General features: G+C 35.5%; 2 protein-coding genes across 4 annotated transcripts in view; one reads left to right on the plus strand and one right to left on the minus strand.

The window, feature by feature from the left end:
• Traf4 (TNF receptor associated factor 4) overlaps positions 1-7,962 on the plus strand; it is an 89,157-nt gene extending 81,195 nt beyond the window's left edge. For 2 of the 3 annotated variants that reach the window (XM_076113885.1, XM_076113884.1), the window contains 6 exons: positions 904-1,008; positions 1,458-1,619; positions 2,263-2,412; positions 2,890-3,066; positions 3,438-3,698; positions 4,993-7,962. In XM_076113885.1, the coding sequence (XP_075970000.1) occupies positions 904-1,008; positions 1,458-1,619; positions 2,263-2,412; positions 2,890-3,066; positions 3,438-3,698; positions 4,993-5,346 (1,209 nt within the window). In that variant the 3' untranslated portion in view covers positions 5,347-7,962. Of the gene's footprint in view, positions 1-707; positions 831-903; positions 1,009-1,457; positions 1,620-2,262; positions 2,413-2,889; positions 3,067-3,437; positions 3,699-4,992 lie in introns of those variants that run through there. The other variant, XM_076113886.1, reaches the window with a different exon arrangement.
• Positions 7,963-10,978: 3,016 nt separating this feature from the next.
• Positions 10,979-13,462, minus strand: Psf2 (DNA replication complex GINS protein PSF2-like protein). The gene is made up of 3 exons (XM_076136763.1): positions 13,107-13,462; positions 12,488-12,758; positions 10,979-12,063 (listed from the first exon to the last, which is right to left on the minus strand). Exons 1-3 carry the CDS (start codon positions 13,349-13,351, stop codon positions 11,983-11,985), a joined length of 597 nt encoding a protein of 198 aa, XP_075992878.1. The 5' UTR covers positions 13,352-13,462; the 3' UTR covers positions 10,979-11,982.
• Positions 13,463-13,703: the final 241 nt, after the last annotated feature.

The following is a 13,703-nucleotide window of genomic DNA, read 5'->3' on the forward strand; positions in this document are numbered from 1 at the left end:
ACATCGTACTATAGAACGGCTTTGATCTTTCTGTTTCGAAACGCGCCGAGTCCATCGCTGGTTAGCTTCAACTAGACGTTTGAATGAATTAGTACGCTTCGATGTAGCGAGAAGTTCACTGCTAACTTAAAGCGTCGTTTAGGATAACGAGGCTAAGAGCTCCAAGCGGCGACTAGAGACATCTCCTGAGCAAATATTACAACTAACCTTTGTTTACTAACAACTTTTAGCGTCACCTCTTATTTTTATGGTAGCACGAGTCGACAAACAAGTATTTCAGTTCTCGACCGAAGCGGTTTCATAGAAAAATTAGCTGCAACATGTGAAAGTAGCCCGCTCAAAGGAATCTAACGAGTGTATTTGCTCATTCCATTACCCAGCTGGTTTGGGAAGTGAAAAATCACGCTTATCTCGGTACAAACACGAGGGAACGGTGGTCCGCGGTTCGAGCCATCTGTTCGTTGCACCCATAAAGATAACGAAAATGTACAAACGGGAATGCATTCACTACGTATCAGCCGTTTGCGGTGAACGCTCCCGCGCCTCTACTTTGAATAAATTACGCGCGAAAAACAAGCGGCCATATTGCATATTTCCGTACGATGTGTTCCATATTCGAGAGTACGGTGTGTATACAGAGCGCTCGTTTGATATTCTCTTTGAAATGTGGTTTATTTTTAATCACGTTGTCCTATTTAATCCGTTATGCGAGTGTGGCAAGCGCCTCAATCAGTCTCAGCGGCGGCCGTTGCTTTTGACGTCGTGTTTTCTGTTCTAACTAAAATTGGTTGATCAAAATGCTTAAATACATTATTTCTAAGATAAAAAAGGTCTCTATGAATTTTGAGGTATTTTGTTTTGATTATTGATATGATATTTAAGATTGTTTTGTTTTTGTTACAGATCTACCCAGATCCTGAGTCAGAGAAGGCTATAATGGGATCTGTGGTGTACTGCATCCACCACAAGGAGGGATGTCAGTGGTCAGACGAACTACGCAAACTGAAGGTAAGAGTAACAAATATTTGCTGAGATAAAGTAAACTAGGTAAATAGATCGATCGATCGATCATTTTGTGAGCGCCTGTCATGTCACGACACATTTATTTATCTGTATTGCCAATACTGGTCTATAATTTATGATACGGCAAGTGCGAGACGGTTTTGCAGAATTAATTAGTCTTAGTTCTAGCGCGTGCTAATTATTTTGTTAACGTAAAATGAATGTTTTGTTAAATTAAAATAGACTATGAATTAGATTAAACCTAATTAATTCTGCAACACTAACTCACAAAAAAAATATGTTAACATTAAATCACTAACATTCTTAAAACAAAATTTATTTACCACATTTTTTTACTTTATCGTATTCTTAGTGGTCAAAAAATACCAAAAATATCGCACAACAGTTGCCAAACAATCTCCCAAACTATTTTTTTACGCCATTTCTCTGTCCAGGCGCACCTGAACACGTGCAAGCACGATGCAGTGCTGTGCGCAGCGCAGTGCGGCGCGATGATACCGCGCGTGCTCATGCAAGACCACCTGCGGTATACGTGCCCGCGGCGCCGCGCTAACTGCGAGCACTGCCATAAGGAGTTCTCAGGAAGCGCATTGGAGGTAAACATCTGCTTTATTATGAGGCTTTAAACATGTGTGGCTGTATTTAGGCACTCCATTTTTACGAGCGGATTAATTGAGTGTTAATGAGAGGATAACTCCTCCTAAAGCACTAAATACCCAGCTCAAAATCTAACCCTCTTATTCATAAAAATAATATATGAAGTTATGAAAGGCTTATAAAGAGTTTTGTTTCTTTCACTCCTTAGCGAAATGAAAAAGAGAAAACATATTATAGTAGTTTTTTAACTAAAATAGGTTTATTGTGTGTTTATGAATAAGGGGGTAAGGGTTTAAACATGTGGACGCTCAACCGTTGACACTTAGGGATCTATTGGGTGTACCCATAAACTACGATTAAATGCAATGCTCAGCTCAAATCCTAAGTATTTAAAATTTTAAGGTCCCAAATCTAAAATCCACTTTGCACCCATTGCCATTACGCTATTGTTAAAGTACTAGAAATTCAAAGCGTTTAAAGTACAAGTAAAAAATAATTTGCAGTTACGAAAACACACATTACGAAAACAAAGATAACTTCAACAAACACATAAGCCACATAACTAAAGCGGTCACAATTCCTGTTCTCCTTAAACAGTATCAGTACTCTCCCCACTATAAAGAAAATTTATCTCATTTCCAGGAGCATCAAGGTAACTGCGGCCACGAGCCGGTGTACTGCGAGAACAAGTGCGGCGCGAAGGTGCAGCGCCGACACACGCAGCAACATATACAACAACACTGCAGCAAACGACTCGTGCCTTGCAAACATTGCGGACAGAGTTATACTCAGGTGAGAAACCAGATTTATTTGAACACAGGGAACATTCAATTATTTGGCTTTGTCAGTGTCTCTGAAAAAGGCTAAAAAAAAAGGCTACTGAAGAGTGCTATTTAGCAGTTGTGTGATAAATAAGGTTTCTTCAATGTTGCGTTGCATGCATGCATTTTATTTTAGTATGGTTCACTTTATTTTTTAGTCTGGATTACCTGAATTGAATGTTTTTTGTAAGTTTCCCTGTCTCATATAAAGTTAGCAGAAGTTTACGAAAGGAAATAGTTAATATCGATTTGAAAGTGGTTTAAAAAAACCGTTTTAGTACCACAAGCAATAATGAAAAGCATAATCACACTTATCTTATTAACTAATATAACAAAAAAAAACACAGAAATATACCTACTACATTAACACGAAAAGAAACACAGACTATCTTCCCTACTAAAGCTACAACAATCAAACAAAAATCAACCCATCATCTCTCATCTCCAGGACACAGTATCAGCGCACGGCGCCGGTTGTGGTCGCGCGCCGGTGGCGTGCCCTCAGCGCTGCGGCGCGGGCGGCGTGGCGCGCGCGGACCTCGCCGCGCACCTGAGGGACCACGCCGCGGCGGCGGCAGCTGCTGCACTGCCATGCTCGTTTAGAGACGCTGGCTGTAGATTTAAGGTGAGACTACGGTACCTTATTAACTTCACCAAATTCATTTTGAAGCCTAGTTGAGTATTCTCAGAAATAAAGTTATTTTTACCGTGTTACTTCTTCAAAAGAACATTCTTTCCACTTTGAGTGAGCTAGGTCGAAAGCCCTTACAAGGAGGAAAAAGATCAGGACACTAATGTTTTGAGTAGTGTGCTTTACTAGCTTAACCTAAAATCTGAATTCCCACATTAGAAAAGACCGAGCCAATTCTAGAAATAATTAAATGTCTGGTAAACTTAACACAAATACAGATACAAACCATATAATCAATGAAATTACTTCCAAATACCTAAAACGTAACTACAAACAATCCTAACAAGATCTTCTCAATTTTCCAGGGTACAAGACAAGCTCTCGACAAGCACACCGAAGAAAGTTGCCAGCAGCATCTCGCCCTAGTCTCCGCTCTCGCCAGCCGTCAAGCCCGACAACTGGACTCCCTCCGGGCAGCAGTCGCGCGACTCTCTGTCAACTGCTCCGGGGCCCTCGTGTGGCGCATATCCGACTGGGCAGCGAAGATGGCCGAGGCGAAGTGCAAAGACGGTGTCGAACTTGTCTCCCCAGCGTTTTATACCAGCCAGTATGGATATAAGTTGCAGGTTAGTTGATTATTCTATGATAATAATCATCAATATCGGTCACCTACTCGAAATATATGAATAAACAGATATAAAAAATAGGTTGAGGCGAAAACCTCCTATTTTTTAAGTCGGTGTATCAGAAACAATGTAGCAATAGAATGAAATGAAATGCATTTAATTTAGCTTGCAATATTGGACCTAATCGTACAAGCAAACTAATGAAGTTTAATAAAAGATTCAACATAAAATTGGATTTTGAATTGATTTAATCTAGAAATTGTAAAGCATGTGTATTGTGTAAGCTGTTTACCTGCCAGTACCTATTCAGACTATCTGTCCCATTTTCAAAACGTTCGACGAATTCCCGTAGTTTCTAGAATTCGTGCCAAAAGTCGATCTAGACAAATTCTGTTATAGCACGTGTGTCATGCTAGCAATGTTTTTGTCTAGGGAAAGATAACACATAATAAACACATTACCCTCCGTTACGGCGCACAGTAGAGTAAAAAAAATATGCATTTATCAAGTGTCCAGTTATTGCAATACATAAACGCTTGTAAAATGCGCTTTCAAAATCTAGGCCATATAACCAATATAGTTCATTAGATTCAGCAAATAAAAAGCACATTTTCTTTTACTGTCGACCTAATTTCTTTCGCAACACAAAGACACGTACAATCTGTTAGTAAACAAAAGCACGTTGGTTTATTTATATCGCTGAAGTCGGGATGACTAAACCGCCTCGCTCGGGACGCCTAATTTAGATACTTACTCACACACGACATGTAATATTTTGAGTAATATATCATACCAAGTTGTCGTTTTTGGGGTGAGTCGGCTGATATTTCCATTAAGTTGGTGACTTCATTAAGTAGAATATTTTTCCAAAATAAAGTTGAAATACTTATGACAGTATTGTACTTGAAATAGAATATGAATGATTAGAAAACAAGATTCAAAACAAAAAGTTTTAATCTATTTAAAGCTTCTTTAAGTATTTATCAACCGTATCTTAATTTAGTCAATTCAGACGATTAACAACAAATTATACTTAAATAAAGATTTAATTAAAGGATTAAAGATTTATTTAAGTATAATATAAATTATAAATTGCGGATATTTGACATAGAAGACGGTTAAACTCAAAATTTAAAATGAAACCGTTCATTTTGACATAAAAAGCCGTTTATATAACTATCAATGTTGACATAAAATTATGTTTAGACGTCGAAAGCCGTTAAATTCAAAACTTCAATCAATGTCGAGATAAAATTACGTTAAAATAAAAACTAAATTATCTTTTCTCTTGCAGGCATCACTATTCCTGAACGGCAACGGTGCAGGTGAATCCACACACATGTCAGTCTACATCAAAATCCTCCCTGGAGAGTACGACGCACTCCTCCGTTGGCCCTTCGCTCACACAGTCTCCTTCACCCTCTTCGACCAGAGTTCCAGCCCAGATAGAGCTTGCAATATCGTCGAAAGTTTCGTTCCAGACCCTACTTGGAAGAATTTCCAAAGACCTTCGAAGGAACCTGATGCGTTAGGGTTCGGCTTTCCAAGGTTCGTCTCCCACGAGATGCTCAAGAAGAGGAACTTTATCAAAGACGATGTCATGTTTTTAAGAGTCAAAGTTGACCCAAGTAAGATTGTAGCTGTTTAGTTTTCACGTTATGATCAGTTTCAAAACTTCTGGATAAATATCGGCGAGTTTATTAAACTGTCAGATTTTGACATACGGCTGTCAAATTGACCTTTCAGTTAGGTTATTCGAGACTTTATCAGAGGGAAAGAAACTGGTTCTTAGTGCGTTTAGTGACCTGATAGTGGATTCACGTGTATTTAATGATTTGATTTTACTGGTATTTCGTCACAAATAGTTTTTCAACATTTCTTTTCTCTTTTTTGGACTTATTGATTGATATTGAACAAGTTGTGCAATGAAAGTGCTCGATATTTTATTCTAAGTGACTGATTCTTTGACTCTATTGCGTGAAAATAGGTCTTATGTCGTTTTTTATTTAGTTTTAAAGACTTTAACGATTAGTTTTAACATAATATGTTCAAATTTCGTGTCAGTAAAGATCTTTAAAAGTAAGTTTCAAAACTTAATGTAAGTTATTAATGTGAACTGTTTAGTCATTACTTAGGCTAAGTAACTTGAAGTCATAGTTTTATATGTATATAGTAATTTTAAGTTATTTTTGTACATAACTTGTATATAATTAGTATGTAGTATGCGCGTACGCAGTTGTTATCCTTTCACTAAAGATCTCTTGCTTCATTGCCGGCAGAAGAACGTAACAAGTCGAGCATGGCATCAAAGTAACCTACACCTTATTCCTCTAACAATAATGTACATATTCCCTTCCGTACTTCATACTTACTTCCCCGTGCCATATTTTATTGGTTTTACGACCTATAAGACTTGTTTCGCAATACGGTTTCACCGGTACCTTAATAAATTACCCCCGATTTGTAACAAAAATAAATATAAGGTACTAAAAGTACAAGTTTTTAAGTAATAAAATCTCTCTAAATAACTCCATCCCACCAATGTATTAAGTTTTATCAGAAATACACACATTTTTATAGTGACCTGCAAAAATTGTGTGTAGAAATCTTTCTCGAATGTTCAGAATGCATTTTTGTTTGCCTTAAGTAATTTTAAAATGAAGGCTCTTTGAAAAATGCTTTGGACTCCTACCTGCTTGCTTGCCTTTGCCCCTCTTTTTATTAAAAAAAGCTTTGAGACATGTTTCGCTTAGTTATATCGGCAGATCTTTGTATATATTATCTGTTTTTACGAAAAAATATAATTTATACATTTTTTGTTAAACATTTCTGTAAATACCTTTTTGTAGATAAAAACCTATTTTACTAAAAAGTATTTAATCTAAAATTCTTATATGTTCGTTAAGCTGGAGATAAACCAAAGTGTTGTGATTACTTTGCGTTTAAAAAAAATATTTGTAATGTACATTTCCATTTTGCAAAGTTAATCGACTTAAAGAGCGGCTAAAGCTGTGTGTAATATATATTATATCTTTATATAACACATAAGGTTTTATATTTTTGGTATTTTGTGTGCTCTATGTATTGTCAGTGTTGCCAATCTAAAAGATTTTTTCAACTATCAACTTCGGTCATAACTTTTGAACTTGTCTTTGCATGTTTATTATATATCAGAATACTGGAATTAACGCAAACATATACCTTAGAATACCGGACGTTTCGGCACTGGTCGTGGCGTTGACTGGACTGTCAGTCAGCTTGCAACCACGGTCAATGTAACCTCAGGAATGCTAAAGTAAAATGTGTGTTCGCGTTAATTCCGTATTCTAATAAATATATCAACATCAGTTTATAAGATAAGAGAACAAATGCAAATAGTATAGAAATAAAAATCTACTTTTCTTAGTGTACAACGAATAATTATAAGTAATTAACCGTTACTAAACAGCCTAGCTTTTTTAAAATTAATTTCTTCTTATATTTGGATCTCTTGAAACGCTTTTTTTAATATTAAAATCTCAACTGTAATATAACATTCCAGTAAAAAACATTTATTATAAGTCTGGAAACCGTGTTTGTAATTATTTATTTTGTTATTTTTAAGCTGGTTTCACTGTGGAAATACATATTTATATCATTATTTTATCGATCACTGTAAAGGCCTAGGCAGACAAGGGACTTTCTGCAAACTAAAATCTCAGAATGAATATATAAAGAATAATACAAAATACAGTGCGTTGTATAAACAGTAGTAAAAAACCTTCCTAGGACAAAAAAGTACGTCCAGGATTGTGCCTAGTCTGCGCAGGCCCTTTGATTATAAAGTTACTAACATGCAAGTAGTTATTTTTATGTCTATTCCCAAATTAAAATGAGTTAGTTTTTAATCTATTAACCGGTTTTAACTTGCATGATGATCAAAACGCAATTATTAATTTTGCTCCTTTTCGAATGAGAGGGAAACTACTAACCCATATCATATCTTATTTTGTGCTAAAATCAATTTACCATATTTTTGACAAAATTCCACAGTGAAACTGAGCTTGTTATAACAATTTCTATTAGTTAACGGCTAGGCGTAACTGTTTTAACCGTAGTACCTTAATTAAGACTAATTAAAAAGTAATGCATATTGTATTAAGATAATTAAGTTTAGTATAAGATTTTGGCAAAAATTGACGTCTAATTGTAAGGACAAAAGGCCACTTTAGTGTAAGTTCGGCCAATGTTAGATGATTATAGGAAATATATTTTTTTCCGTATATATTTTGACTTTTATTCATACTGTGTACCCTTCTACTTCTACTACAAGTATTATAATACAGGGGCCGAAACAGGTCAGTAAAGTCAGTAAAAGTCAGTATTTTTGGACCTGGTCAGTAAAAGTCAGTATTTTAGAAAATCGGTCAGTATTGTCAGTATTTTTCCAAACTCACACACGTTTTTTTTGGTTTTCCTTTGCTGTTGGCCAATCTTACATTCTCGATTTGCCCAGTAATCATATCAGAGGGCTGCTTTGGATGCTCGATATTATGTTGATGATCTGCGTAATATATATGTTACTGTAAAAGCCCGAACAGTGGTAAATCCTAAGATTTTAAGGTAAAACCTAAGATTTACCAACTCTCAATGGTAAAAGTCCGAACAAGCCGGAGTTTAAAAACTGTAACACATACAGTATATACAAAACTCCTTCTTCATAACTATGTAACGGTATAATTATATACCGTAACATAGTTATAAAGAAGGAGTTTTGGGCAAAGCGACATGGGTAAGTTAGGTTAGCCTTTGTCGTTATTTTTTTTTTAAACCACCCAGCAGGAATGCAATGCAATGTAGGAAAGCACCCCGCGAAGCGGGGCTCCGGCGACATCTCGACATCATCAAGTGAATAGAGGTAAAAGTTCGAAATAAAAGAATTGTTCGGACTTTTACCATTGAGAGTTGGCAAATCTTAGGTTATACTGGAAAATCTTAGGATTTACCACAGTTCGGGCTTTTACAGTAACATATACATGTATTGAAGCATCACATGACTTCAATAGAACAGCAAATTAAAATTTACTATTTTTTTGAAATCAATATTTTTGAAGTAAAAATTCTTTAGCGCCGTTGCGCACTTTTGCGAAACTTCGTAAGACCTGATTGAAATTTCGTAAGACCTGATTGAAAATTCGTAAGACCTGATTGAAAACTCGTAAGAGCTGATTAAAAACTCGTAAGACCTGATTGAAAATTCGTAAGACCTGATTGAAAACTCGTAAGACCTGATTGAAAATTCGTAAGACCTGATTGAAAACTCGTAAGAGCTGATTGAAAACTCGTAAGACCTGATTGAAAATTCGTAAGACCTGATTGAAAACTCGTAAGACCTGATTGAAAATTCGTAAGACCTGATTGAAAACTCGTAAGACCTGATTGAAAATTCGTAAGACCTGATTGAAAACTCGTAAGAGCTGATTGAAAACTCGTAAGACCTGATTGAAAATTCGTAAGACCTGATTGAAAACTCGTAAGACCTGATTAAAAACTCGTAAGACCTGATTGAAAATTCGTAAGAGCTGATTAAAAACTCGTAAGACCTGATTGAAAATTCGTAAGACCTGATTGAAAACTCGTAAGAGCTGATTGAAAACTCGTAAGACCTGATTGAAAATTCGTGAGACCTGATTGAAAACTTTATTAACAAAGCTTTTTAACACACTAAAAAGGCGATGCTGGTTGACTACGGGGATGGTGGAGACCAATAACCGAAAATAAGCTTTTTAACAGTCCTAAAACAGGGTTTTGACTTCTCAATTCGACTGTATTTTTTGTTATTTCACACCATTCACCTGAAAAACGGTTTAGAAATGGTCTGTATTTGGTCAGTATTTTTGAATTTTTGGTCAGTAAAATCAGTATTTTCGACCCCGGAACTTGTTTCGGCCCCTGTATAATAGTTTTTTAACCCATTACTGTCCCACTGCTGGGCAAGGGTCTCTTCCCACACGAGGAAAGGATTAGGCCTTGAGTCTACCACGCTGGCCAAATGCGGGTTGGGGACTTTGACTTTGCATGCCCTCAATAAATGTATTAAACAAATTGTACGCATGCAAGGTTTCATCACGATGTTTTCCTTCACCGTTAGAGCAAGTGATAATTATTTCTAATTTCTAATACACAAATAACTTCGAAAAGTCATTGTTTAGGTCACTCATTACTAAGCAGCTACAGCTATCGATGGAATGTCTACGACATAAATCTCGCTGATGGTTTTCTGATCGATGAGCGACATTGAAACCTATTTTATTATGAACTAATTATCTAACAAATGGGCTTAAGAAAACTGAAGAAAAATTAGAAACACTGGGATTGATCGACCTAACACACAAAGATTATAATAACAAGCAAGTTTCAAAGGAGATTCAGCATAGAATTTCGAAAAATTTAAATAATTCCGCCAAACAAGGTATTTCTTTTTTCGGCAATACTTTTATTTTACTATATACGGTAATTATATTTTTGAGAGATAGTAACCACCAACTGGTTACACTAGTGACCTATTTAAACCTAACACAAATAACACAATTTAATTGAAATTTGTTATCAACACAATAAATAATTAGAAATTAGTATGAACACCCGGTATAAACAATAATCGTAAATTATTGATAACTTATATGACTGTATTGAGCTAAATGATAAAATAATAGTTGTTGTTAACTGCAATTATTACATACATACATAATATCGCGCCTGTTATACCCGACGGTTCAGGCAGAGGTTTGAAATACACCCACATTACGCCGCTAACAATGTTAGTACCATGAAAAAATGGGCGAGCTTGTTGTCATTCATTGGGCACTTTACGAAACTCCGAGCAACTATTTCAATATGCTAATGTATATAAATAAGAAAAAATCAATCGCAGTATGCCCGACCTGGGAATCAAACTGAAGACTTCATGGCCAGCAGTCATATATGTTACAATACCAACCGTGACACATAGCATCCCTGCTTAATTATATTTTTTAATATACTCTAAAACTCTTATTCATAAAAATATATGAAGTTATGAAAGTCTTATAAAGAGTTTTGTTTCTTTCGCTCCTTAGCGAAATGAAAAAGAGAAAACATGTTTTAGTAGTTTTTTAACTGAAATAGGTTTATCGGCAGTCATCTAACAAGATGTGTGAAGTAATGAAGGAAGTTTTTAGGGATTGTATAAGGTGGCGGTCTTTGAGCTCGCGCTCCTATGAAAAGGATGAAGTTATTAAAAACGAAAACTTTCTTAAAACTTATTCTTAGCAGTATTTATTATAATACAATCACAGTAACTTTTCTTAGAACTAATGATTTTCTTATATTATTGGAAATTATTGAAAGACTAATCAGAAATGTTGTTTCAAACAACATAAACAACTAGATAAATTTAGGTCGAATTGACAAAAGATCTACATAATAAATGTTACCCGAGATCTATCATAATAGAGAAGAAAAATATAATACAAAAGAAAAAAAAGTTATGACTTATCTTGGTCCCAGACAAGGTACTAGTATGGTGATGGACTTTCAAGACATAATTTGATATATTTAGTTGTACAATCTCTCAGAAAAAAGAGATAGATTTTTCCTGCAATCCACTATATAGCTTCACACATACTTTTTAGTCTCTTATGAGGCCATTTGATATGAGGTCAAATCATACTTTAAAATTCCAATATAGCGTGTTATCACTGATCAAACACTGGTTCAAAATTACCTTAATTTTAATCAAACAATCCTATTAGTTTCACGTTTAACCAGCATTCAGTAATGCACTAGTTTGGAATTGAGGGGTTAGGAGATCATCCATTTTGGGCCTTTTTTCAAAGTGCCGGCCAACAATAAAAAGTGGCATGTATCGATAGAACTAGCCATTTGAAGCAATAGTTAGTATGGCACGAAACCGGTAGGATCGCTTTGAACCGAGTTATACAGGTTTGAAGATTCGCTATATGGGTTCGCTGAGGGGGGGATGCGCTGACCTTGCGCTAGTCGCCAGTGACCAGTCCAGTGGCGACGCATTGGGGCGGCACTTTGAAAAAGGCCCAAAAATGTATGGAGCCTGGATGACCTCTGATGTCTCCTTTGACATTACCTTACATCTGATTGAATTAAATTCAATTTTGACAAGAGAGCTGTCTTGCACTCCAAATTGAATAGTGTGGATACATTAAATCAATTACTTGTTAATCAATACTAGGGACTATCTAATGTCTAACTACAAATTTAATATGTAACTTAATTAACTTATCTTAAACTATGTGTTCTGAGAACTTCCAGACTGGCTGAAGGTGGATGTGTTGAGAAGAGATGCCTGAGGAGTTTTCTTTTGAGCTTTCTGAAATATGCATATGATTAAGTATTAGATAAAGAAATGATACCACTTTATATCAGCAGCTGTCAATGTACCACCTATTCCAAAAATAATATCATATCTTTCTGTCATTATTTTAACAAAAATAAAGCTTGCATTCATGTTAATATCCATATGTATTGATAGGCATCAGTGAACAGCTTTTTAACTCTTTCACATCTCCTTTCAAAAGTAACTACTGCTGATACAAGATATTTGAATCACAAAGATGCATAACTCATAGTGGTTAATATAGTATTTACCAACTTAATTAGAGGGTAGTTTAAGCTCTAACCAATTATTTAACAACTATAACTTTACATGCCACTCTGTGTTTATGAGATACACATCTTTTGAGCAATTTAATTATCCCTATGGTGGAAGTCTATTAGCTGAAAATAATACTCACCATTTGCATCTGCAACAAATAATCCATGGCAGCAGGCAGCAAAGGCTTTGCAGAGTTGATCTCCATCATTGTCAAATGGTCCAATCTACCGTAACCTCCTCCGGACTTCATGAGGGCATCCATAGATGTCCTCAGTTTAGACATGCGGATGTCCCAGATGTCTTTGATGATGGTCTTGATTTCTGATGCATTTGGAACATCTTCAGAAGCTGCTCCGAGAATCAGTTTTGCTTCGATCATGTAGTGTTCATTTGGCATTTTCGTGAAGAACCTGTAATTTTGTAGGACCGATTAAATACTGATATTGTGAAAGTAGTGAGTTTTTCAAATGGGAATAGGTAATTATAGATGTGTAACAATAAAATGTCATTCATATAAGCAGTTAGTAAGAAATAAAAAAAAAAATCTAAATTTAAGGCCGCGATATTAAAGGGCCAATCACTTGAATTGGAGTTTACTGTGGACCTATCTTACTTCATTGCTATGAACAAATTAGGCAGCAGAGTATGTAAACTTTTATCATTAGATGAGGGTAGATACATCAATTTTAATGTCTTCAAAGTAATACTGGCGTAAAACTATAGACATGCTTAATTTTCTTATCAGAACAGAAACTAACCTAGAACGTTTCTCTTCTTCCTTGATATTCTCTAATACATCTAAATCCATCCAGTCTGGAGGCACTATTCGACACTTTTGTTTTTGTTTGAGCATCATAGCGAGCCATAAAGGCACATTCATCGGCAAACCGGCACGAAACGGACCAAATTCACCGCATATCAGGTAAATCTTGTCGTATGAGAAATTTGGAGTGATGCTCACGATACGGTTTTCACCGATGAATTCTATTTCATAGGGATCCATCGTGGATATTAATAAGTACACAATTGATCACTATTAACAAGTAATTTTGATTTTTTATAAATAATAACCTCAACTAATCAACAACAACAAAACTTTTTGACAGCGGTTTTGATTTGACGTGCAAAAGTGCGGGAAACAACGGTGTTTTTGCACAGATAATATAAAATCTTGTAATATTATGTAGGTACGAATAATAATATAATTTTCTATTGTTAGAGTAGTTTATTATATAAAATAAAGGACTTTTTATCCACTTACCAAAACTAGTATTCTTCTACAATTAACTAAAACCTGTAAGATACTGTAGATACCATGCAGATGCTGCCATCTGTGAGAAAGGTTAGTCAATAAC

Source organism: Anticarsia gemmatalis, chromosome 4 (genome assembly GCF_050436995.1).
Source record: "Anticarsia gemmatalis isolate Benzon Research Colony breed Stoneville strain chromosome 4, ilAntGemm2 primary, whole genome shotgun sequence".
Classification (NCBI taxonomy): domain Eukaryota; kingdom Metazoa; phylum Arthropoda; class Insecta; order Lepidoptera; family Erebidae; genus Anticarsia; species Anticarsia gemmatalis.

What these genes read in the sequence shown, in the direction of transcription:
- Psf2 (XM_076136763.1), bottom strand. Translation starts at nt 13,351, where the DNA reads ATGGATCCCTATGAAATAGAATTCATCGGTGAAAACCGTATCGTGAGC. An exon ending in GAAGAAGAGAAACGTTCTAG is followed by an intron (nt 12,759 to 13,106) that starts GTTAGTTTCTGT and finishes ACAAAATTACAG; the next exon opens with GTTCTTCACGAAAATGCCAA. An exon ending in ATTTGTTGCAGATGCAAATG is followed by an intron (nt 12,064 to 12,487) that starts GTGAGTATTATT and finishes TGCATATTTCAG; the next exon opens with AAAGCTCAAAAGAAAACTCC.